This window comes from Cherax quadricarinatus, chromosome 42 (genome assembly GCF_038502225.1).
Source record: "Cherax quadricarinatus isolate ZL_2023a chromosome 42, ASM3850222v1, whole genome shotgun sequence".
Taxonomy (NCBI): Eukaryota; Metazoa; Arthropoda; class Malacostraca; order Decapoda; family Parastacidae; genus Cherax; species Cherax quadricarinatus.
In genome coordinates, this window is record NC_091333.1 from 5,445,627 (window position 1) to 5,473,126 (window position 27,500).

The following is a 27,500-nucleotide window of genomic DNA, read 5'->3' on the forward strand; positions in this document are numbered from 1 at the left end:
TACCAGGGATACTAAGATCTGTGAATCTCATTACCAGGGATACTAAGATCTGTGAATCTCATTACCAGGGATACTAAGATCTGTGAATCTCATTACCAGGGATACTAAGATCTGTGAATCTCATTACCAGGGATACTAAGATCTGTGAATCTCATTACCAGGGATACTAAGATTTGTAAAATTCTCTCTGGTCACTGCCTTATATTCAAGGAGAGCTCACCGGCTGCACTACGCTTCAACATGTTCACATTGAACAACCAGCCTGATGAACAATGAGTTCGTGGTCCTCAAAGCAAGATTTTTTTCCCTCAGGTTGTGTTTGTCGTCTGTCTTGTGTTGCTTGTAACACTGTTGTTCCTTTTGTTACTGTTACTGTTATTACTAAAACAACAATAGTCATCACTAGCACCACGACCACCACCATTACCACGATCACCAGCACCATCACCACCATCACCACCATCACCACCATCACTGCGCTTGTATTGAACACCCTCACATCTGTAATCAGCAATCGGACACCAGCACCAGCACACCTGTAATGAGCACCAGCACAGCTTCAATCAACACCTCGATATAGCGGACCTCTATATAACGGACTTCGGGAAATCTGAAACATGTGTTCCACTAACCGTACTCTCTCACCTGGCTCAGGTATCGCATGTCCGGTCATTAACGTCAGCAACACGGACTGGCATTCTGGTCGACAGAACTGGAATGGCACGGTGCCACAAGCCCGCACTCTAGGCAACATTATCAACTACACGTGCAACGGATCCTACATGATGGAGGGTCCTGATGGGGGACCTTACACTGCACAAGGAGCCCGCATCTGCCAGAATGTCTCCGGGATTCTTGTCTGGAGTGGTAATCTCACGCTGCCTTGCCAGTGTAAGTACCATCCTGCCCGTTGTTAGGAGTCTATATATCAACAGAAGCCTCATGGAGTACACACACACACACACACACACACACACACACACACACACACACACATATATATATATATATATATATATATATATATATATATATATATATATATGTATGTATGTATGTATGTATGTATGTATGTATGTATGTATATACAACACAACTACTGTGGGAAAAATAGTGAACGTTCAAGCGCTTTCGTGATTTTTCACATTATCATGGAAGTGTAAAAATAAAGGTTGGAAGAAGGCATATAATGTCGAGGTTACACTTCTCGGTCATCTTATAACACCTGGTCTTTATGATGTTGTAGGTAAGGAGTCAAGGACCTGTCAGACACAGTTTATATTCTTCCCACTTCCTGACTACTCTGTGACTGAAGAAATACTTCCTAACATCCCTGTGACTCATCTGAGTCTTCAACTTCCAATTGTGTCCCCTTGTTGCTGTGTCCCATCTCTTGAACATCCTGTCTTTGTCCACCTTGTCGATTCCTCTCAGTATTTTATATGTTGCCATCATGTCTCCCCTATCCCTCTGTCTTCCAGTGTTGTCAGGTCGAGTTCCCTTAACCTCTCCTCGTAGGACATGCCCCTTATCTCCGGGACTAGTCTCGTTGCAAACCTGTTTGTGTGTGTGTGTACTCACCTAGTTGTACTCACCTAGTTGAGGTTGCGGGGGTCGAGTCCGAGCTGCTGGCCCCGCCTCTTCACTGATCGCTACTAGGTCACTCTCCCTGAACCATGAGCTTTATCATACCTCTGCTTAAAGCTGTGTATGGATCCTGCCTCCACTACATCGCTTCCCAAATTATTCCACTTCCTGACAACTCTGTGACTGAAGAAATACTTCCTAACATCCCTGTGATTCATCTGTGTCTTCAATTTCCGGCTGTGTCCTCTTGTTGCTGTGCCCCATCTTTGGGACATTCTGTGTGTGTGTGTGTGTGTGTGTGTGTGTGTGTGTGTGTGTGTGTGTGTGTGTGTGTGTCTGTGTGTGTGTGTGTGTGTGTGTGTATGTGTGTGTGTATGTGTTTTGGCTTCTACGCCAGAGAATTAGGTGACTTTTCTGTGTCTAAAGGATTGATCTAGTTTTATCTCTGAAAGGATGTTATTTATACGTATCTAAGAGCTGACACAAGTGTGTTGATCTACAGGAAAGTTAGAGGTCAGTATCTAAGAGCTGACACAGGTGTGTTGATCTACAGGAAAGTTAGAGGTGAGTATCTAAGAGCTGACACAGGTGTGTTGATCTACAGGAAAGTTAGAGGTCAGTATCTAAGAGCTGACACAGGTGTGTTGATCTACAGGAAAGTTAGAGGTCAGTATCTAAGAGCTGACACAGGTGTGTTGATCTACAGGAAAGTTAGAGGTGAGTATCTAAGAGCTGACACAGGTGTGTTGATCTACAGGAAAGTTAGAGGTCAGTATCTAAGAGCTGACACAGGTGTGTTGATCTACAGGAAAGTTAGAGGTCAGTATCTAAGAGCTGACACAGGTGTGTTGATCTACAGGAAAGTTAGAGGTCAGTATCTAAGAGCTGACACAGGTGTGTTGATCTACAGGAAAGTTAGAGGTGAGTATCTAAGAGCTGACACAGGTGTGTTGATCTACAGGAAAGTTAGAGGTCAGTATCTAAGAGCTGACACAGGTGTGTTGATCTACAGGAAAGTTAGAGGTCAGTATCTAAGAGCTGACACAGGTGTGTTGATCTACAGGAAAGTTAGAGGTGAGTATCTAAGAGCTGACACAGGTGTGTTGATCTACAGGAAAGTTAGAGGTCAGTATCTAAGAGCTGACACAGGTGTGTTGATCTACAGGAAAGTTAGAGGTCAGTATCTAAGAGCTGACACAGGTGTGTTGATCTACAGGAAAGTTAGAGGTCAGTATCTAAGAGCTGACACAGGTGTGTTGATCTACAGGAAAGTTAGAGGTCAGTATCTAAGAGCTGACACAGGTGTGTTGATCTACAGGAAAGTTAGAGGTCAGTATCTAAGAGCTGACACAGGTGTGTTGATCTACAGGAAAGTTAGAGGTCAGTATCTAAGAGCTGACACAGGTGTGTTGATCTACAGGAAAGTTAGAGGTGAGTATCTAAGAGCTGACACAGGTGTGTTGATCTACAGGAAAGTTAGAGGTCAGTATCTAAGAGCTGACACAGGTGTGTTGATCTACAGGAAAGTTAGAGGTGAGTATCTAAGAGCTGACACAGGTGTGTTGATCTACAGGAAAGTTAGAGGTCAGTATCTAAGAGCTGACACAGGTGTGTTGATCTACAGGAAAGTTAGAGGTCAGTATCTAAGAGCTGACACAGGTGTGTTGATCTACAGGAAAGTTAGAGGTGAGTATCTAAGAGCTGACACAGGTGTGTTGATCTACAGGAAAGTTAGAGGTCAGTATCTAAGAGCTGACACAGGTGTGTTGATCTACAGGAAAGTTAGAGGTCAGTATCTAAGAGCTGACACAGGTGTGTTGATCTACAGGAAAGTTAGAGGTCAGTATCTAAGAGCTGACACAGGTGTGTTGATCTACAGGAAAGTTAGAGGTGAGTATCTAAGAGCTGACACAGGTGTGTTGATCTACAGGAAAGTTAGAGGTGAGTATCTAAGAGCTGACACAGGTGTGTTGATCTACAGGAAAGTTAGAGGTGAGTATCTAAGAGCTGACACAGGTGTGTTGATCTACAGGAAAGTTAGAGGTCAGTATCTAAGAGCTGACACAGGTGTTCATGTGTAACAGGAGCGCAGGTTTCAGTATGTCAGCTGTCACAGGTGAATCGACTCTGCTCACGCAGGTTCAGGGATCAAATCTTCACCAAGAAGAGAATTAGATTTCCAAATCAAAGAAGTAACCTAGCTTTTTGCGTTTGAAAGTAAGCTAGGTTTCTGAATCTAAGAAATAGCATATTTCTATCTACGAAAGAAAGTTAGGTTTATAAATCAAAGAAATAACCCAGGTTTATGCACCTGAAAACACCTTAATTTTTTTTGTTTCAAAGAAACAAAAATTGATTTCTCCATCTGCAAGAAACTTAAAAAGTTCCTAATATATATATATATATATATATATATATATATATATATATATATATATATATATATATATATATATATATATATATATATATATATATATATATACATATATATACACACACCAAAGTAGGTATCTATGCAAAATAATCTCGGGTTCCTGTATCTGTGACCTATTTTTTGTAAGTAGAGAGTGAGGGGTGTTGTGTGTGTTGCAGTACGGTGTCCTATCAACTTCGAGGGATCAACAAGCCAGACCAGCTGTTACAATGTGTCAACTGCAGCTTCAGTCAACCTGGGCATCACTGGAGCAGCCATTGAGTCAGTACTGTTATTATTATTATTATTACTGCTATTATTATTGTTGTTATTTTTGTTATTGTGATTATTGTTTTTGTTATTATAATTCTTTTTGCTATTATTATTGTTATGGTGTTCTCGGAGAAATGTTAATGGCGTGGGAGACAGCCAGGTTTGACCCAAGGAGGAGGAGGGTAGGTCAGATTATCCTCATAAAGGCACTTCTCCGACATCAAGGCTGCCTCTCTCTCTCTCTCTCTTTGAAGTAATTGGGGCTTAACCTTGATGGTCAGTGGTCCTCCATGCTCCAGTAACGAGCTACATTACCTGCGTGTCTTCTCTAATACACTGTCCGTCGATACCAACTCGCCTAAAAATAGAAAAACGTAATTATCATGAAACAACAGGGTAGACTTGGCTAATAAATCCTATTGTTAATAAAGACTAGAGTGCCATAACAGCCGACGTGTATGATACACGTATCTCCCAGACTGTGGAATATACCTGACAGTGATGTCAGTCGTTACAAGAACCGACAGTCTTCACTGTAGGAACATTTCACTAACACCGAGGCTGAGGGGCTGTTTATCTCGTCTTTTGTGTACAATTCTACAGTCTTCCCGTTGTGTCCTTGTATTTGCGTTAATAAATCTACTGGATGGCGAAACGTCCCTACAAATAAAGATACCCAGACGTTTCACATGTGTCTAATTGTAGACAACCACTATGGAAAAAAATAGTGAAATCCCAAGAGCTTTCGTGATTTCCCACATCATCGCGAAGTCACGAAAGCGCTTGGAATTTCACTATTTTTTTTCACAGTGGTTGTTTTGTATATTGTGATATCACCTGTTTACTGTGATCTTATTACATGTATCTAATTCTCCATCTTGTCGGCAGTGCATACCATACTAGGGCGGTGACTCGACTCTGTTATTAACTAGGCATCACAGGTGAGTGTCCTTGCTCTTTTCTCCACAGGTGTGCCCAGATGAACGCCTCTCTGGCTGCCCTCAGTGACCTCCACGACGTTTTGGACTTGGAAGAAACTTACTTCTACTACACTGCTCATCTCTTCAGGTACTATATGTATATATATATATATATATATATATATATATATATATATATATATATATATATATATATATATATATATATATATATATATATATATATATATCTTGTCTTTCATTCTCTCGATTAAAGGAACGTAGGATCGAGCCTTCACCATTCCTTACATTGACCTATTATTATTATTATTATTATTATTATTATTATTATTATTATTATTGTTATTATTATTATTATTATTATTATTATTATTATTATTATTATTATTAACATTCAGATACTTTGAAACGCTCCCTCTCTTTCTCTCTCTCTTGCCATGTTGACAGTTGCCATAGTTGGACAGGTCCACAGTTGCCATAGTTGGACAGGTCCACAGTTGCCATAGTTGGACAGGTCCACAGTTGCCATAGTTGGACAGGTCCACAGTTGCCATAGTTGGACAGGTTCACAGTTGCCATAGTTGGACAGGTCCACAGTTGCCATAGTTGGACAGGTCCACAGTTGCCATAGTTGGACAGGTTCACAGTTGCCATAGTTGGACAGGTCCACAGTTGCCATAGTTGGACAGGTTCACAGTTGCCATAGTTGGACAGGTTCACAGTTGCCATAGTTGGACAGGTCCACAGTTGCCATAGTTGGACAGGTTCACAGTTGCCATAGTTGGACAGGTTCACAGTTGCCATAGTTGGACAGGTTCACAGTTGCCATAGTTGGACAGGTTCACAGTTGCCATAGTTAGACAGGTTCACAGTTGCCATAGTTGGACAGGTTCACAGTTGCCATAGTTGGACAGGTTCACAGTTGCCATAGTTGGACAGGTTCACAGTTGCCATAGTTGGACAGGTTCACAGTTGCCATAGTTGGACAGGTTCACAGTTGCCATAGTTAGACAGGTTCACAGTTGCCATAGTTAGACAGGTTCACAGTTGCCATAGTTGGACAGGTTCACAGTTGCCATAGTTAGACAGGTTCACAGTTGCCGTAGTTAGACAGGTTCACAGTTGCCGTAGTTAGACAGGTTCACAGTTGCCGTAGTTAGACAGATTCACAGTTGCCGTAGTTAGACAGGTTCACAGTTGCCGTAGTTAGACAGGTTCACAGTTGCCGTAGTTAGACAGGTTCACAGTTGCCGTAGTTAGACAGATTCACAGTTGCCGTAGTTAGACAGGTTCACAGTTGCCGTAGTTAGACAGGTTCACAGTTGCCGGAGTTAGACAGGTTCACAGTTGCCGTAGTTAGACAGGTTCACAGTTGCCGTAGTTAGACAGGTTCACAGTTGCCGTAGTTAGACAGGTTCACAGTTGCCGTAGTTAGACAGGTTCACAGTTGCCGTAGTTAGACAGGTTCACAGTTGCCGTAGTTAGACAGGTTCACAGTTGCCGTAGTTAGACAGGTTCACAGTTGCCGTAGTTAGACAGGTTCACAGTTGCCGTAGTTAGACAGGTTCACAGTTGCCGTAGTTAGACAGGTTCACAGTTGCCATAGTTAGACAGGTTCACAGTTGCCGTAGTTAGACAGGTTCACAGTTGCCGTAGTTAGACAGGTTCACAGTTGCCGTAGTTAGACAGGTTCACAGTTGCCGTAGTTAGGTTCACGGTTGCCAACGTTAGCCAGGTTCACAGTTGCCATAGACACGTTCACAGTTGCCATGATATCTCTGGTGTACGCAACTTGTGCTAGATCGCAACATGGAACTAACATATGCTAACATACACTGTTAGACATATAATGTTAGACACTTAACACATGTCTGTGAATCAAGTTTCTCATATATTATTTAATAAGTGCTGCAACACTATTTCACCAACACTTTGTTGCAAATCAACAATCTCGTCGTTGCAACACTATCACAAACACTTGTCGTTGTTGCAAATCAACAATCTCGTCGTTGCAACACTACCACAAACACTTGTCGTTGTTGCAAATCAATAATCTCGTTGCAACACTATCACAAACACTTGTCGTTGTTGCAAATCAACAATCTCGTGGTTGCAACACTATCACAAACACTTGTCGTTGTTGCAAATCAACAATCTCGTCGTTGCAACACTATCACAAACACTTGTCGTTGTTGCAAATCAATAATCTCGTTGCAACACTATCACAAACACTTGTCGTTGTTGCAAATCAACAATCTCGTCGTTGCAACACTACCACAAACACTTGTCGTTGTTGCAAATCAATAATCTCGTTGCAACACTATCACAAACACTTGTCGTTGTTGCAAATCAACAATCTCGTCGTTGCAACACTATCACAAACACTTGTCGTTGTTGCAAATCAATAATCTCGTTGCAACACTATCACAAACACTTGTCGTTGTTGCAAATCAACAATCTCGTGGTTGCAACACTATCACAAACACTTGTTATTGTTGCAAATCAACAATCTCGTGGTTGCAACACTATCACAAACACTTGTTATTGTTGCAAATCAACAATCTCGTCGTTGCAACACTATCACAAACACTTGTCGTTGTTGCAAATCAATAATCTCGTTGCAACACTATCACAAACACTTGTCGTTGTTGCAAATCAACAATCTCGTGGTTGCAACACTATCACAAACACTTGTTATTGTTGCAAATCAACAATCTCGTCGTTGCAACACTATCACAAACACTTGTTATTGTTGCAAATCAACAATCTCGTCGTTGCAACACTATCACAAACACTTGTCGTTGTTGCAAATCAATAATCTCGCTGCAACACTATCACAAACACTTGTCGTTGTTGCAAATCAACAATCTCGTGGTTGCAACACTATCACAAACACTTGTCGTTGTTGCAAATCAACAATCTCGTCGTTGCAACACTATCACAAACACTTGTTATTGTTGCAAATCAACAATCTCGTCGTTGCAACACTATCACAAACACTTGTCGTTGTTGCAAATCAACAATCTCGTGGTTGCAACACTATCACAAACACTTGTCGTTGTTGCAAATCAACAATCTCGTCATTGCACAATCTATTATAGATATTTTCACTGCAAGATATTGCAAGTGTTATTGTTCTTCTTGAACAAATATATAACTGATATTGTTCTTCCTGGTGAACAAACACTTAACTGTTGTTGTTCTTGCAGCATCAATAACAGTGGGATGAATCAGATTAGTCCGCCTCTTCCGGTGAACATCAACTGCAGCATCAACTGCACGGTGAGTGCTCTCTTGATGTATGCATGGTGATCCAGTGCATGGTGATCCAGTGCATGGTGATCCAGTGCATGGTGATCCAGTGCATGGTGATCCAGTGCATGGTGATCCAGTGCATGGTGATCCAGTGCATGGTGATCCAGTGCATGGTGATCCAGTGCATGGTGATCCAGTGCATGGTGATCTCAGTGCATGGTGATCCCGTGCATGGTGATCCAATGCATGGTGATCCCCATGCATGGTGATCCCTTGCATGGTGATCCAGTGCATGATGATCTCAGTGCATGGTGATCCCGTGTATGGTGATCCCCAGTGCATGGTGATCCAGTGCATGGTGATCCAGTGCATGGCGATCCCCAATGCATGGTTATCCCGTGCATGGTGATCCCGTGCATGGTGATCCCGTGTATGGTGATCCCCAGTGCATGGTGATCCCGTGCATGGTGATCCCGTGCATGGTGATCCCGTGCATGGTGATCCCCAGTGCATGGTGATCCCCAGTGCATGGTGATCCCGTGCATGGTGATCCCGTGCATGGTGATCCCCAGTGCATGGTGATCCCGTGCATGGCGATCCCCAGTGCATGGTGATCCCGTGCATGGTGATCCCCAGGGCAGGGTGATCCCGTGCCTGGTGATCCCCAGTGCATGGTGATCCCGTGCATGGTGATCCCCAGTGCATGGTGATCCCCAGTGCATGGTGATCCCGTGCATGGTGATCCCGTGCATGGAGATCCCCCGTGCATGGTGATCCCGTGCATGGTGCTCCCCAGTGCAGGGAGATCACGTGCATGGTGATCCCGTGCATGGTGATCCCCAGTGCATGGTGATCACGTGCATGGTGATCCCGTGCATGGTGATCCCGTGCAAGGTGATCCCATGCATGGTGATCCCGTGCATGGTGATCCCGTGCATGGTGATCACGTGCATGGTGATCCCCAGTGCATGGTGATCCCGTGCATGGTGATCCCGTGCATGGTGATCCCCAGTGCATGGTGATCCCGTGCATGGTGATCCCGTGCATGGTGATCCCCAGTGCATGGTGATCCCGTGCATGGCGATCCCCAGTGCATGGTGATCCCGTGCATGGTGATCCCCAGTGCATGGTGATCCCGTGCATGGTGATCCCCAGTGCATGGTGATCCCGTGCATGGTGATCCCCAGTGCATGGTGATCCCCAGTGCATGGTGATCCCGTGCATGGTGATCCCCAGTGCATGGTGATCCCGTGCATGGTGATCCCCAGTGCATGGTGATCCCGTGCATGGTGATCCCCAGTGCATGGTGATCACGTGCATGGTGATCCCGTGCATGGTGATCCCCAGTGCATGGTGATCACGTGCATGGTGATCCCGTGCATGGTGATCCCGTGCATGGTGATCCCGTGCATGGTGATCCCCAGTGCATGGTGATCCCGTGCATGGTGATCCCCAGTGCATGGTGATCCCGTGCATGGTGATCCCCAGTGCATGGTGATCACGTGCATGGTGATCCCCAGTGCATGGTGATCCCGTGCATGGTGATCCCCAGTGCATGGTGATCCCGTGCATGGTGATCCCGTGCATGGTGATCCCCAGTGCATGGTGATCCCGTGCATGGCGATCCCCAGTGCATGGTGATCCCGTGCATGGTGATCCCCAGTGCATGGTGATCCCGTGCATGGTGATCCCCAGTGCATGGTGATCCCGTGCATGGTGATCCCCAGTGCATGGTGATCCCCAGTGCATGGTGATCCCGTGCATGGTGATCCCGTGCATGGTGATCCCCAGTGCATGGTGATCCCGTGCATGGTGATCCCCAGTGCATGGTGATCACGTGCATGGTGATCCCGTGCATGGTGATCCCCAGTGCATGGTGATCACGTGCATGGTGATCCCGTGCATGGTGATCCCGTGCAAGGTGATCCCATGCATGGTGATCCCGTGCATGGTGATCCCGTGCATGGTGATCACGTGCATGGTGATCCCCAGTGCATGGTGATCCCGTGCATGGTGATCCCGTGCATGGTGATCCCCAGTGCATGGTGATCCCGTGCATGGTGATCCCGTGCATGGTGATCCCCAGTGCATGGTGATCCCGTGCATGGCGATCCCCAGTGCATGGTGATCCCGTGCATGGTGATCCCCAGTGCATGGTGATCCCGTGCATGGTGATCCCCAGTGCATGGTGATCCCGTGCATGGTGATCCCCAGTGCATGGTGATCCCCAGTGCATGGTGATCCCGTGCATGGTGATCCCCAGTGCATGGTGATCCCGTGCATGGTGATCCCCAGTGCATGGTGATCCCGTGCATGGTGATCCCCAGTGCATGGTGATCACGTGCATGGTGATCCCGTGCATGGTGATCCCCAGTGCATGGTGATCACGTGCATGGTGATCCCGTGCATGGTGATCCCGTGCATGGTGATCCCGTGCATGGTGATCCCCAGTGCATGGTGATCCCGTGCATGGTGATCCCCAGTGCATGGTGATCCCGTGCATGGTGATCCCCAGTGCATGGTGATCACGTGCATGGTGATCCCCAGTGCATGGTGATCCCGTGCATGGTGATCCCCAGTGCATGGTGATCACGTGCATGGTGATCCCGTGCATGGTGATCCCCAGTGCATGGTGATCACGTGCATGGTGATCCCGTGCATGGTGATCCCGTGCATGGTGATCCCGTGCATGGTGATCCCCAGTGCATGGTGATCACGTGCATGGTGATCCCCAGTGCATGGTGATCCCCAGTGCATGGTGATCCCCAGTGCATGGTGATCCCCAGTGCATGGTGATCCCCAGTGCATGGTGATCCCCAGTGCATGGTGATCACGTGCATGGTGATCCCGTGCATGGTGATCTGATAACAGTGGTGATGCTGGGCCGGTGTAGAGACAGTAGTAAATATTGGTGAATACCGGATATAATGATGGTGAGGTTAACACAACAGAAGCTAGTTAATAATGGCACTGTTAACATGATAACTGGCACCCCACAGATGACTAGGCGAGGCTGTGTGGTGGTAAGTGGTAATGGCACTTATCAAGTGGTCGACTGCCAGGCTGCCAACATCCGATACATCTGCCAGCTGCCACGTAAGTTGTTTTATCGGTCAATGACCGTACCTTGATGATGCTGGGTTATTAAATATCTATTTAAATAACACAGCGTCAACAAGGGTGTGCCATACAGTGCCTGGGGAAGGGGAGGTATTCAGGTTCGACCCTTGGATCAAGAGCCCTGCATCCACATCAAGATCATCTGCTGTAGTTTTATCTCCCGATTTTAATGAGAAACATTATCATATTGGTAAGGAGGAGCTAAACCCTTAAGAGCGAAACGTTGGGCATGTTTCCTTACACCTGCTGCCCCTGTTCACCTAGTAGTAAGTAGGAACCTGGGTGCTAGCCGACTGTTGTGGGTGGCATCCTGGGGGATACTATTACGCTTAAGTTGCCAGAAATGCTCTGCATAAACAGGGACTTTCTGTATAGAATACCAGTTATATCAACTAAATAGAAATTAATTATATATAAATATATATCAATAACAACACTTCACTAGCCAAGGACTCGAACCCATGCTGCTTTGGCCTGGCTCATGGTGGCCGAAAACGCATGACACACTAATCCACTTGACCATACAGTCCTTACACATAGGGCATCCAGCGAAACTGGATGTTGTACTCCCTACCCAAGAACACACGATGGTGTGGATGACTCTAGGCTAATTTCATTCCAGTCCCTGTTTGGTGTACTAGTTCAATGAGCAGTATTTTACATTATTGTGACCACGAACGAGTCCTTGGGTAGGGAGTACAACATCCAGTTTCGCTGGATGCCGTACTTGTAAGGATCGTATGGTCCAGTGGATTAGGGCGTCATGCGTTTTCGCCCACCATGAGGCAGGCCAAAGCAGCATGGGTTCGAGTCTTTGGCTAGTGCAGTGTTGTTATTGATCAATACCACTCGTTCGTGGTCACAATAATATATATTGTTCATAGGGAAGGAGAGGATAACTCCAATTCTATGGATCAAACATTAACATCACTTCATACAGGGTAATTATAACTTAACTGAGTGAGAATAACTTGGTAGATTGTGTTTATCCGCTAAAGATTTATAATCACGACCCTATGAAATAGAATTTTTGTTATTAAAATACTTAAAATGTTTCTTGTCTGGGTTTCCTGCCTGGTGGATCTGACAGCTGTGTGTCCTGCCAACTATACTCAGTACAGAGGCACCTGCTACAACCTGACCCCAGTTTCTACAGATGTATTGACAGCACAGGGGTCGTGTGAGGCGCAGGGAGCGTCGCTAGCCTACCCCCAGACCACAGTCACCATCAGTAATCTGGTCTATATGCTCAATGTAGGTTTGACAGGTCGAGGTAGGCCTGACAAGTAGTGTGTAACAAGTTTTGAGGTAGGTCTGACAAGTAGTGTTTAACAAGTCTTAAGGTAGGTCTGACAGGTAGTGTTTAACAAGTCTTAAGGTAGGTCTGACAGGTAGTGTTTAACAAGTCTTAAGGTAGGTCTGACAGGTAGTGTTTAACATGTCTTAAGGTAGGTCTGACAGGTAGTGTTTAACAAGTCTTAAGGTAGGTCTGACAGGTAGTGTTTAACAAGTCTTAAGGTAGGCCTGACAGGTAGTGTTTAACAAGTCTTAAGGTAGGCCTGACAGGTAGTGTTTAACAAGTCTTAAGGTAGGTCTGACAAGTAGTGTTTAACAAGTCTTAAGGTAGGTCTGACAGGTAGTGTTTAACAAGTCTTAAGGTAGGTCTGACAAGTAGTGTTTAACAAGTCTTAAGGTAGGTCTGACAGGTAGTGTTGAACAAGTCTTAAGGTAGGTCTGACAGGTAGTGTTTAACAAGTCTTAAGGTAGGTCTGACAGGTAGTGTTTAACGAGTCTTAAGGTAGGTCTGACAGGTAGTGTTTAACAAGTCTTAAGGTAGGTCTGACAAGTAGTGTTTAACAAGTCTTAAGGTAGGTCTGACAGGTAGTGTTTAACAAGTCTTAAGGTAGGTCTGACAGGTAGTGTTTAACAAGTCTTAAGGTAGGTCTGACAGGTAGTGTTTAACAAGTCTTAAGGTAGGTCTGACAGGTAGTGTTTAACAAGTCTTAAGGTAGGTCTGACAAGTAGTGTTTAACAAGTCTTAAGGTAAATCTTACAAGTCGTGTGTAACGTCTTATGGAAGATGAATTTAGAACTAAGAAATTAGTTTCACATAAAAAAAATAGATTTGTTTGTGTGTCCATAAACTGTCGATATTGTGGTGCTTGTTTTAGTACAGAGAATCGAGCCTGCACGGTTTTCTGTTGTGAATGACTCGGTTTAATTTTATTCCTCAGAGTTACAAGCCTCCTCCTCCGACTAGCGCCTTGATTGGTATAAACGACGTGTGAGTACCCGTATATGTAAACTGGGAGCTTCTTGCTTCCTATTTAATTGATTAAAGAGTTCTTGGCTAGTGGTGAGCAGGTGACATACAGCTTTAATAACCCTCGTGTAGTTGGTGGGTTTGAAACCTAGCAGTCCAACCAACCAAAACATCTCTGTAGTCTTAGTCACACTGTACCACCAGTTTCTCAGAGCAAACCAATATATGTAATGGCATTTAATCTGTATATAGAGTTCTCGACCATACCTTTAAACTCATTTATTGTCTACTCATCTCTAATTCTCTCTTCCTTCCTGTCTCCCAGATGGGGAAATGGGTCAGCTGGTGGACTCTATCCTCTGGACCCTTCACTGAATGCTTCTGTGTTTCCAAGCCCCTCCGTGTTGCACTGGAGGATGTTGAACTCGTCCACTTCGCAGAAATTCACAAATGTAGCCCGTACTGTAGCGGTCGGCACCAAGGCCTTCTGCCAGCTCTATGGTCCTGCTGGTAGGTATTCATGTATATTGTCATTTGTGATTTCACTCGTCTCTGTCCATCCATGCCGCATTAATCAACATGTCCGTGTTTGCCAAGAAGAATTAGATACATGTGTAACATCTGGGTATCTTTATTTGTAGACGTTTCGCCAACTAGTGGCTTTATCAATACAAAATCAAGGACATAATGGTAAGACTGTAGAACTATATACAAAAGACGAGGTAAGCAGTCTTTCAGCCTTGTAGTTAGTGAAGAGTAACGAAGTCTTTAAGACCACAGTCCTCTTCACCAAGACCACAGTCCTCTTCACCAAGACCACAGTCCTCTTCACCAAGACCACAGTCCTCTTCACCAAGACCACTCCTCTTCACCAAGACCACAGTCCTCTTCACCAAGACCACAGTCCTCTTCACCAAGACCACAGTCCTCTTCACCAAGACCACAGTCCTCTTCACCAACTACAAGGCTGATGGACTGATTATCTCGTCTTCTGTATGTAGTTGTACAGTATTCCCAATATGTCCTTGAATATGTATTGATAAATCCACTGGATGGTGAAACTTGTACAAATAAAGATACGAAGATATTGCAGATGTGTCTAATTCTTCATCTCGGCGATATTGTATACATGTCCAGCATGTTTACCATGACTCAAGACTTCAGTCTTCTCAGTAGTTTCTCATTCACTATTGTCTTTTAGCAATATAACCTCATTCTCATGTATTAATTGCATTTATTGATGTTAGGGCTTGAGTTCTGACAGGTCGGAGGCTGTTAATGCGAGCTCGAACCTGGGGCAGGCAGCTGAGCAGATGTGCTACCAACTGCACCAAGTGTTATTAACTATATTCTAGTGACGATTTAAGAGCCAGTCAGTCACGATACGTCACAGCTCGTATTGTAAGAAAAAATCACTTTACATAGATAGAATCGCGAGACTTAAAGCTAATTTACTCTTTATCCGAATGACATCTGGCGGTTGAATACAGTTTATTGTTTGAGCACCTTGTTAGAGTCTGATGCATCTGCTAGGACACTTCCCAGAGGTGGATCGTTCCAGCAGGATTCCTTCTTACGTTAACGAAAGGCTATCGTTGTTACACACTAGAAACAATCACTTTACCAGCATTCTTCGCTTGAGTCACAGAACATACCTTGTGTTCTTTAATTACGCGTTAAGTCATTCATTTACTCGTTGTATTTTTCTTTTTACACGCATCTGAAACTGGTTCAGTTGATCGCAAGGTGTTTTTACAAAGTTTCTGTAAACAACCGTCCTCTTCGCCATAACTGCCCTCTCTAACCACCCTAACATTCAATATATTCACCATCAGCTGCAGAACTACCATTCTCACCACCACCTTCACTACAACGATTATTTCCCACCACCACCATCCGTACCACCACCAGTACCACCACCAGTGCCACCACAAGTACCACCACCAGTACCACCACTTGTCACTACCACACTCATCCAGGTCTTCCTCCCCAGGGTGCTGGAAGCCTCCGCCTTCTCCAACGCTCAACATGACCATCATCTGGGACAACAGCACCTTGCTAAGAGCTACAGTCAATTATTCGTGAGTATGTTGACTGTTGTTGCCTACACGAATATATTCTCCAGTTATCTAAATAATTCAGTCATTTACTGCAGATCCTCCGGATTAACGGAAGCTATTTGCTTTCCATACCTGCCTTTCCCTCCCATTCTTACACCTGCCTTCCACTCTCATTCTTACACCTGCCTTCCACTCCTATTCTTACATCTGCCTTTCCCTCTCATTCTTACACCTGCCTTTCCCTCCCATTCTTACACCTGCCTTCCACTCTCATTCTTACACCTGCCTTCCACTCTCATTCTTACACCTGTCTTCCACTCTCATTCTTACACCTGCCTTTTCTTCTTATTCTTGCACCTGTCTTTCCCCACACAGGTGTTTGTTAGGGTACTTCTTAGACAACCAGACTTGGACAACGAACCAGACGTTGACTTGTTATGGTCTGGTTGGTTCGTGGCTTCCTGGTTCCTGGACGAAGCCGCTACTACACAACTGCACCAGATACAAAGGTAAACTCTGTTCTTTTATTCTCATCCTGGTACCTGTGGCTTCTGGTACCTGTGATGTTCCTGGTACCTGTGATGTTCCTGGTACCTGTGGCTTCTGGTACCTGTGATGTTCCTGGTACCTGTGAGGCCCCTGGTACCTGTTAGGCCCCTGGTACTCGTGACTGCAGTAATTCCCCAATAAACCGACAGTTTTGAGAGGATCGTCATGACGACGTTTCGGTCAGTGCAGGACCATTGACAATGGTCCAGGAGGGACCGTAATGTCGACATGAGGCTGTTGACCAAACTGGAGGTTTCTGGTGAATGTTACACATTGTTACATATCTTATAAAATATCCTAACATTGCACATGTTTCTTATACCATGTGTGCAACACGACACATCTGCAACATTTCCTCTTTTGGGGAAACATTTTGTTTAGTGGGTTTGAGTTTGAGAAGGACCTGCCAAGTATGGGCCAGTAGGCCTGCTGAAGTGGTCCTCCATGCTTATGTTCTTATGTTTTGCAACAGTGTGCACCATGCCTCCTCCACCACCCACCTCACCCAACGTCACCAATACCACTGATGGGCAGCACGTGTATCTAGGAGGGCAGATCACCTACAATTGCCCCCCTATGATGGGTCTGAGTGGCGGGAACGCCAGTCAGACTTTCACCTGCGTCAAGAACACCACCAATACTTTCAACTTCGACCCCCCCAACGCTGCTCCTTGCAACGGTAAGTGTTAGTTTAATATTTATTATGCAACCCGTGTTCATCCTGTGGACAGGATGGACACGGGTACATAATGGGTCCAGGTAGGTGTATGATGCTGTCGCTCTATCTTAAGTGTGTCTTAGAGAATGACTTGAATCTTGCAGCATCTCTTCCTCCTCCTCAACAATGTGATTAACGATTTGTGCTGTGGTGATGCATATCTCACTGCCAGATTTTAGTTACAGTAGACTACACACACACACACACACACACACACACACACACACACACACACACACACACACACACACACACACACACACAGGGAGGCAACAACGAGTCATGGTACGTGAAGAGGTATCACAGTGGGCGCCTGTGACGAGCGGGGTCCCACAGGGGTCAGTTCTAGGACCAGTGCTATTTTTGATATATGCGAACGACATGATGGAAGGAATAGACTCTGAAGTGTCCCTATTCGCAGATGATGTGAAGTTGATGAGAAGAATTAAATCGGATGAGGATGAGGCAGGACTGCAAAGAGACCTGGACAGGCTGGACATGTGGTCCAGAAACTGGCTTCTCGAATTCAATCCAGCCAAATGCAAAGTCATGAAGATTGGGGAGGGGCAAAGAAGACCGCAGACAGAGTATAGGCTAGGTGGACAAAGACTACAGACCTCACTCAGGGAGAAAGACCTTGGGGTGACCATAACACCGAGCACGTCACCGGAGGCACACATCAACCAAATAACCGCTGCAGCATACGGGCGCCTGGCAAACCTGAGAATAGCGTTCCGATACCTTAATAAGGAATCGTTCAAGACACTGTACACTGTGCATGTTAGGCCCATACTGGAGTATGCAGCACCAGTCTGGAACCCACACCTGGTCAAGCACGCCAAAAAGTTAGAGAAAGTACAAAGGTTTGCAACAAGGCTAGTCCCAGAGCTCAAGGGAATGTCGTACGAGGAAAGGTTGAGGGAAATCGGTCTGACGACACTGGAGGACAGAAGGGTCAGGGGAGACATGATAACGACATACAAGATTCTGCGGGGAATAGACAAGGTGGACAGAGATAGGATGTTCTAGAGAGGGGACACAGAAACAAGGGGTCACAACTGGAAGCTGAAGATTCAGACGAGTCACAGGGACGTTAGGAAGTATTTCTTCAGTCATAGAGTCGTCAGGAAGTGGAATAGCCTAGCAAGTGAAGTAGTGGAGGCAGGAACCATACATAGTTTTAAGAAGAGGTACGACAAAGCTCAGGAAGAAGAGAGGGAGAAGACCTAGTAGCGATCAGTGAAGAGGCGGGGCCAGGAGCTGAGTCTCGACCCCTGCAACCTCAATTAGGTGAGTACAATTAGGTGAGTACACACACACACACACACACACACACACACACACACACACACACACACACACACACACACACACACACATACAATTAGGTGAGTAATCTCATGCTTCTCTCGTGTGTCACACAGTGATATTTTTCTCCCAGTATGCCTCTGGACGCCCAATATAACCAACGCCTCCACGAACTGGCTGAACACCTCCACGTACAGGATAGGAGACAACGTAACGGCCACCTGCAACACGGACCACCTCTTCCACACCGGGTTACCTCAGAAACAAATATTCTGTGGCCAGCTGGGCTGGGATAATGGCACCTGCTACGAAGGTCAGTTGTCTGTGATAGAGGTGACTGCTAAAATGTATTTACGGAGAAGAGCTAAACCAGTAGGGGAAGGAGGGATGGGTTATTCGCCTCATAGGGAAATGGGTTTGTAATAAGGTTTAATCCTAAGATTTTTAGGAAATGGGTTTGTAATCAGATGTGATCCTAAGATCTTAGGAAATGGGTTCGTAGTCAGGCTTGATCCAAGGAAGGAGATGATTGCTATAAAATTTTCAGGACGGAGTTGTGAATTCCCCCCCCCCAAAAAAAAAAAAAAAAATTGCCATTTCCAAACACAAGAATGTCAATATCAGCATTTTGAGAATTAAAAAATAGAGGCAGCTCATTACCTGGGTTACACGGCGGTATGTTTCGCTACATTTCCTCATGTGTTGGAAACGTAGCGTGCACAGCGGACTTCCCCACGCCAGGAGCCAACATGACCAGGGCCAACACGACCATCCACGACGTTGGTACCACTGTACTCTACTCTTGTCTACCAGACTTCTACCTGCCACCCACTGCTGTGAGTACTCTTCTACCTGGAACTCACTGCTACCGTGAGTACATCTACCAACCACCACTGCTACTGTGAGTACCAATACATACCACCCACTGTTACTGTGAGTACGTCTACCTACCACCACTGTTACTGTGAGTACGTCTACCTACCACCACTGTTACTGTGAGTACGTCTACCTACCACCACTGTTACTGTGAGTACGTCTACCTACCACCACTGTTACTATGAGTACGTCTACCTACCACCACTGCTACTGTGAGTACGTCTACCTACCACCACTGTTACTGTACGTCTACCTACCACCACTGCTACTGTGAGTACGTCTACCTACCACCACTGCTACTGTGAGTACGTCTACCTACCACCACTGTTACTGTGAGTACGTCTACCTACCACCACTGTTACTGTGAGTACGTCTACCTACCATCACTGTTACTATGAGTACATCTACCTACCACCACTGCTACTGTGAGTACGTCTACCTACCACCACTGTTACTGTACGTCTACCTACCACCACTGCTACTGTGAGTACGTCTACCTACCACCACTGCTACTGTGAGTACGTCTACCTACCACCACTGTTACTGTGAGTACGTCTACCTACCACCACTGTTACTGCGAGTACGTCTACCTACCACCACTGTTACTGTGAGTACGTCTACCTACCACCACTGCTACTGTGAGTACGTCTACCTACCACCACTGTTACTGTGAGTACGTCTACCTACCACCACTGCTACTGTGAGTACGTCTACCTACCACCACTGCTACTGTGAGTACGTCTACCTACCGCCACTGTTACTGTGAGTACGTCTACCTACCACCACTGTTACTGTACGTCTACCTACCACCACTGCTACTGTGAGTACGTCTACCTACCACCACTGTTACTGTGAGTACGTCTACCTACCACAACTGTTACTGTGAGTACGTCTACCTACGACCACTGCTACTGTGAGTACGTCTACCTACCACCACTGCTACTGTGAGTACGTCTACCTACCACCACTGCTACTGTGAGTACGTCTACCTACCACCACTGTTACTGTGAGTACGTCTACCTACGACCACTGCTACTGTGAGTACGTCTACCTACCACCACTGCTACTGTGAGTACGTCTACCTACCACCACTGCTACTGTGAGTACATCTACCTACCACCACTGTTACTGTGAGTACGTCTACCTACGACCACTGCTACTGTACGTCTACCTACCACCACTGCTACTGTGAGTACGTCTACCTACCATAATTGCTACTGTGAGTACGTCTACCTACCACCACTGCTACTGTGAGTACGTCTACCTACCACCACTGCTACTCTGAGTACGTCTACCTACCACCACTGCTACTGTGAGTACGTCTACCTACCACCACTGCTACTGTGAGTACGTCTACCTACCACCACTGCTACTGTGAGTCGTCTACCTACCACCACTGCTACTCTGAGTACGTCTACCTACCACCACTGCTACTGTGAGTACGTCTACCTACCACCACTGCTACTGTGAGTACGTCTATCTACCACCACTGCTACTGTGAGTACGTCTACCTACCACCACTGCTTCACCTTCCTTCTGTCACCTTCCTTCAGCCAAAGAACATAACAGCACATTGCTAATGTATCTAATTTTGCTTAAAAACATAATATATGTCTGGCAGACAGCAAAGATCATCATTGTAACACAATATTCTCAAAACTTCATGTGGTCAGGAATCGACTCTAGGCTGAGGGAATGATTACCTCAAACTCCTCATTTTCACCATTCTTCTTTGGACTGATGAAGCCACTGTGTGGTGAAACGTTTCCACATTAAAAGGACTCAAGTGCTACACATGTGTCTAATTTATCCACATGATTAAGCTTCGAGTGTAAGTATATAAACATAAAATATATGGAGATACTCAAGTGTTGGACGTGTGTCTAATTTACTAAGCTTAATTATTGTTAAATTAGACACATGTGGAACTCTTGGGTATCTTTGGGTATCCTCAATAAAGATACCCAAGAGTTGCACATGTGTCTAATTTAACAACATGTCGGTTCTTTGAACCATTCATCTACAAGCTTAATTATGCTTGCTTACTGATGGAGATGTTTATTCTGGTTCTGACAGGCGAGGCCAAATTCCGTGAGCACGATGAACGTTACCTGCTCAGTGAACCACACCTGGGTGTGGGAAGGTTCACTTACCTGTGTTCAACGTACGTTCTCTTACTGCTTCTGTTTCTCTCTATACGTACATTTGTTTTTGCAATAAATTTACGAACAGCAGTGTGATTATGACTAAAAAAATATATTACTGACTTTCATTTAGAAAAATTAGGCTGAGATAAATTACGTTAGGTTAGGTTAGGTTAAGTTAGGTGAGGTTAGGTTAGGTCTGTAAGTTAGTTTAAGTTAGGTTAGGTCTCTAAGGTAGGTTTGGTGCACAGCCTAATTTTTTTACACTTTTTTAATGAAAAATATTCCAATTAATCCATTATTTTTTAGAAAAGTTAAATTATATGGTAGTTTGCTAAACTGACCAATTCGTTCAATTTAGCCAAACTACCACAGAGTAACTTTCATACTTGGAAAACAAGGAATAACAAGAATTCCAGGAATAACAGGAGTACATAGAATGGCAGAAATACCAGGAATGCGAAAAATGACTGGAAAAAATATATATGTTTGGTAGCTGCCATGACGATATAAGAATTGATTTGTCTCTCTCTCCCTGACAGTGTGTGAGACGGGACCCATTGATGCACCTGAACCAGCTACCTCTTCCTGGGACGGTTACTCCAGGACTGTTGGTACAACTGTGAGTACACACACACACACACACACACACACACACACACACACACACACACACACACACACACACACACACACACACACACACACACACACACACACACAAGCCACATCATGGGGAAAAAACCGGACTCTGCCTGTTTACTGTACGGAGTAAAATGTGTTTAACGTGAGTTGTGTCCCAATAAAAGGAAATGATCAACGTTGGACATTTTCTGAGGTAAGAATAACTCATTTAATATATTAAGGAAGGCTAGAGTAGCACAACACTACAGTGGTACACTTGTCGAAGCTATTTCTGATATTAGATGATGTCATCTCAGCTGTGTTGATGTTGTTGCGGTCTTACTGGGTCTTGACACAGTTGTAGGGAAGATAGTGTTGTGGTCTTACTGTCTTGACACAGTTGTAGGGAAGATAGTGTTGTGGTCTTACTGGGTCCTGACACAGTTGTAGGGAAGATAGTGTTGTGGTCTTACTGTCTTGACACAGTTGTTGGGAAGATAGTGTTGTGGTCTTACTGTCTTGACACAGTTGTAGGGAAGATAGTGTTGTGGTCTTACTGTCTTGACACAGTTGTAAGGAAGATAGTGTTGTGGTCTTACTGGGTCCTGACACAGTTGTAGGGAAGATAGTGTTGTGGTCTTACTGTCTTGACACAGTTGTAGGGAAGATAGTGTTGTGGTCTTACTGTCTTGACACAGTTGTAGGGAAGATAGTGTTGTGATCTTACTGTCTTGACACAGCTGTAGGGAAGATAGTGTTGTGGTCTTACTGTCTTGACACAGTTGTAGGGAAGATAGTGTTGTGATCTTACTGGGTCCTGACACAGTTGTAGGGAAGATAGTGTTGTGGTCTTACTGGGTCCTGACACAGTTGTAGGGAAGATAGTGTTGTGGTCTTACTGGGTCCTAACACAGTTGTAGGGAAGATAGTGTTGTGGTCTTACTGGGTCCTGACACAGTTGTAGGGAAGATAGTGTTGTGGTCTTACTGGGTCCTGACACAGTTGTAGGGAAGATAGTGTTGTGGTCTTACTGTCTTGACACAGTTGTAGGGAAGATAGTGTTGTGGTCTTACTGGGTCCTAACACAGTTGTAGGGAAGATAGTGTTGTGGTCTTACTGGGTCCTGACACAGTTGTAGGGAAGATAGTGTTGTGGTCTTACTGGGTCTTGACACACCTGTAGGGAAGATAGTGTTGTGGTCTTACTGTCTTGACACAGCTGTAGGGAAGATAATGTTGTGGTCTTACTGTCTTGACACACCTGTAGGGAAGATAGTGTTGTGGTCTTACTGTCTTGACACACCTGTAGGGAAGATAGTGTTGTGGTCTTACTGTCTTGACACACCTGTAGGGAAGATAGTGTTGTGGTCTTACTGTCTTGACACAGTTGTAGGGAAGATAGTGTTGTGGTCTTACTGGGTCCTGACACACCTGTAGGGAAGATAGTGTTGTGGTCTTACTGGGTCCTGACACACCTGTAGGGAAGATAGTGTTGTGGTCTTACTGTCTTGACACAGCTGTAGGAAGGTAGTGGTGTGAGAACAACACATTTCTAAACATTTACACACAAATATAAATGGAATAATCTCAGAACTAAAGGTTATTATAAATGAAAAGAAACCTGACAGAGTTGCTCTAACCGAAACCAAACTGGAAAAGTATATGTTTAAACGAGGTTGCACTCAAGGGAAATTACTCAGTGTGGAGAAGAGATACTGCAGGAAGAAAGAAGGAATGAGGATTTATCAATATTGATAAAAGACTCTTTTTCAGACTGTGGAAAATGGAATATACCGAAAATGTTGAAATTGTAGGAATAAGAGTACAGAATAAATATGAGGAACTTTTAGTGGTAAATGTATATTATCCAGCATTTAATAAAACTTGGGAAAGAAGAGATCAATAGGATAAATGTGAGATTGTATAATATTTTTTAGGAAGCTGTTGATGAAGAATGACTCTGATAAAGAGAAAGTTATTGTACCTGAAGATTTTAATTATGAACAAATAAAATGGAGAGCCCGTGAGGCTGGGACTATATATAAATGGTCAATAGATGTCCTCAATATAATGATAGATTTTGTATGTATCAGTATGAAGCAGCAGTAATGAGAGGCAGCAAGACATCATCAATGAGAGGCAGCAAGACATCATCAATGAGAGGCAGCAAGACACCATCAATGAGAGGCAGCAAGACATCATCAATGAGAGGCAGCAAGACACCATCAATGAGAGGCAGCAAGACATCATCAATGAGAGGCAGCAAGACATCATCAATGAGAGGCAGAAAGACATCATCAATGAGAGGCAGAAAGACATCATCAATGAGAGGCAGCAAGACATCATCAATGAGAGGCAGCAAGACATCATCAATGAGAGGCAGAAAGACATCATCAATGAGAGGCAGAAAGACATCATCAATGAGAGGCAGCAAGACACATCATGAGAGGCAGCAAGACACCATGAGAGGCAGCAAGACACCAAGAGAGGCAGCAAGACACCATCAATGAGAGGCAGCAAGACACCATCAATGAGAGGCAGCAAGACACCATCAATGAGAGGCAGTAACACACCATCAATGAGAGGCAGCAAGACATCATCAATGAGAGGCAGTAACACATCATCAATGAGAGGCAGCAAGACACCATCAATGAGAGGCAGCAAGACATCATCAATGAGAGGCAGTAACACACCATCAATGAGAGGCAGCAAGACATCATCAATGAGAGGCAGCAAGACATCATCAATGAGAGGCAGCAAGACACCATCAGAGGCAGCAAGACACCATCAGAGGCAGCAAGACACCATCAGAGGCAGCAAGACACCATCAGAGGCAGCAAGACACCATCAGAGGCAGCAAGACACCATCAGAGGCAGCAAGACACCATCAGAGGCAGCAAGACACCATCAGAGGCAGCAAGACATCATCAATGAGAGGCAGCAAGACATCATCAATGAGAGGCAGCAAGACATCATCAATGAGAGGCAGCAAGACACCATCAATGAGAGGCAGCAAGACATCATCAATGAGAGGCAGCAAGACATCATCAATGAGAGGCAGCAAGATATCATCAATGAGAGGCAGCAAGACACCATCAATGAGAGGCAGCAAGACACCATCAATGAGAGGCAGTAAGACACCATCAATGAGAGGCAGTAACACCATCAATGAGAGGCAGCAAGACATCATCAATGAGAGGCAGTAACACCATCAATGAGAGGCAGCAAGACATCATCAATGAAAGGCAGCAAGACATCATCAATGAGAGGCAGCAAGACATCATCAATGAGAGGCAGTAACACCATCAATGAGAGGCAGCAAGACATCATCAATGAGAGGCAGTAACACCATCAATGAGAGGCAGCAAGACATCATCAATGAGAGGCAGCAAGACACCATCAATGAGAGGCAGTAAGACACCATCAATGAGAGGCAGTAACACACCATCAATGAGAGGCAGTAACACATCATCAATGAGAGGCAGCAAGACACCATCAGAGGCAGCAAGACACCATCAGAGGCAGCAAGACACCATCAGAGGCAGCAAGACACCATCAGAGGCAGTAACACACCATCAATGAGAGGCAGCAAGACACCATCAATGAGAGGCAGCAAGACATCATCAATGAGAGGCAGTAACACATCATCAATGAGAGGCAGTAACACACCATCAATGAGAGGCAGCAATACACCATCAATGAGAGGCAGCAAGACACCATCAATGAGAGGCAGTAACACATCATCAATGAGAGGCAGTAACACATCATCAATGAGAGGCAGTAACACATCATCAATGAGAGGCAGTAACACACCATCAATGAGAGGCAGCAAGACATCATCAATGAGAGGCAGCAAGACACCATCAATGAGAGGCAGCAAGACACCATCAATGAGAGGCAGTAACACACCATCAATGAGAGGCAGCAAGACATCATCAATGAGAGGCAGCAAGACATCATCAATGAGAGGCAGTAACACATCATCAATGAGAGGCAGCAAGACACCATCAATGAGAGGCAGCAAGACACCATCAATGAGAGGCAACAACACACCATCAATTTTAAACTTCATGGTTACTCAAACAACAGAGGAAAGCTCCAACACGACCCACTTAAACCCACATTAAAAACAGAAGATAATGTTCTCCTGGGAAAAAAAAAACATAAGCAATAGAATAAGACCTAGATAAACAAAAGAGATTCATAAACATAAAGGATTAGATTATAAGGAATAGAATCACAATGCTTTAAAAGAGTATTTAGAGAGAAATTAACAGTAAGATTATACTGCAGTGAACAAATGTAAATAATCTGTAGAGTTCAATAGGAAAATGAAATTGAGACGTTTATTTATGAACGTTTATAAAACAGAATGAGAACATAAAAATATAAGAAGGAACACTGCAGAAGGCCTACTGGCTCATGCCAATAGTGGAAGGTGTTGGAGAAGTATGAAGATAATGGAGAGGATGGATATATAGGAAGAAATAAATATACTATTATATGGAGAGAAGAAGAAAAAAAGATGAAGAACAGAGATTTTTTTTTTTTTGAAAAGAAAATAGTATATAAGAACAAGGTAGAAACTGAACGTTTTATTTTATGTTTGTAAAAAATAAACCAAAATGTAAAGAATAAATGAAAGAATGAATTAAGGAATAAATTATTTAAGTCTGTATAAAGACGAAGACAAAATTACACAATAAATGATGATAGCAAAAATCACTGAGGTAAAAGACAGATTTTTGCATGTAACAGATTTTAATCCGAGACTGATAGTGACGGACACTGTTACTGGATAGTGACGGACACTGTTACTGGATAGTGACGGACACTGTTACTGGATAGTGACGGACACTGTTGCTGGATAGTGACGGACACTGTTACTGGATAGTGGCGGACACTGTTACTGGTTAGTGACGGACACTGTTACTGGATAGTGGCGGACACTGTTACTGGTTAGTGACGGCCACTGTTGCTGGATAGTGACGGACACTGTTACTGGATAGTGGCGGACACTGTTACTGGTTAGTGACGGCCACTGTTGCTGGATAGTGACGGACACTGTTACTGGATAGTGGCGGACACTGTTGCTGGATAGTGACGGACACTGTTACTGGATAGTGACGGACACTGTTGCTGGATAGTGACGGACACTGTTACTGGATAGTGGCGGACACTGTTACTGGTTAGTGACGGCCACTGTTGCTGGATAGTGACGGACACTGTTACTGGATAGTGACGGACACTGTTACTGGATAGTGGCGGACACTGTTACTGGATAGTGACGGACACTGTTACTGGATAGTGACGGACACTGTTGCTGGATAGGGACGGACACTGTTACTGGATAGTGACGGACACTGT

General features: G+C 44.7%; 1 protein-coding gene across 1 annotated transcript in view; it reads left to right on the top strand.

Annotated features, from left to right (window-relative positions):
- LOC128695527 (uncharacterized) overlaps positions 1-27,500 on the top strand; it is a 77,348-nt gene that overhangs the window by 41,834 nt on the left and 8,014 nt on the right. The window contains exons 10-24 of the mRNA XM_070093230.1: positions 655-891; positions 4,183-4,285; positions 5,246-5,344; positions 8,427-8,499; positions 11,472-11,568; positions 12,683-12,846; positions 13,827-13,876; positions 14,181-14,365; positions 15,849-15,936; positions 16,291-16,424; positions 16,937-17,143; positions 18,624-18,803; positions 19,205-19,326; positions 21,443-21,530; positions 22,053-22,132. Coding sequence (XP_069949331.1) covers positions 655-891; positions 4,183-4,285; positions 5,246-5,344; positions 8,427-8,499; positions 11,472-11,568; positions 12,683-12,846; positions 13,827-13,876; positions 14,181-14,365; positions 15,849-15,936; positions 16,291-16,424; positions 16,937-17,143; positions 18,624-18,803; positions 19,205-19,326; positions 21,443-21,530; positions 22,053-22,132 — 1,907 coding nt within the window. The remainder of the gene's footprint in view (positions 1-654; positions 892-4,182; positions 4,286-5,245; positions 5,345-8,426; positions 8,500-11,471; positions 11,569-12,682; positions 12,847-13,826; positions 13,877-14,180; positions 14,366-15,848; positions 15,937-16,290; positions 16,425-16,936; positions 17,144-18,623; positions 18,804-19,204; positions 19,327-21,442; positions 21,531-22,052; positions 22,133-27,500) is intronic.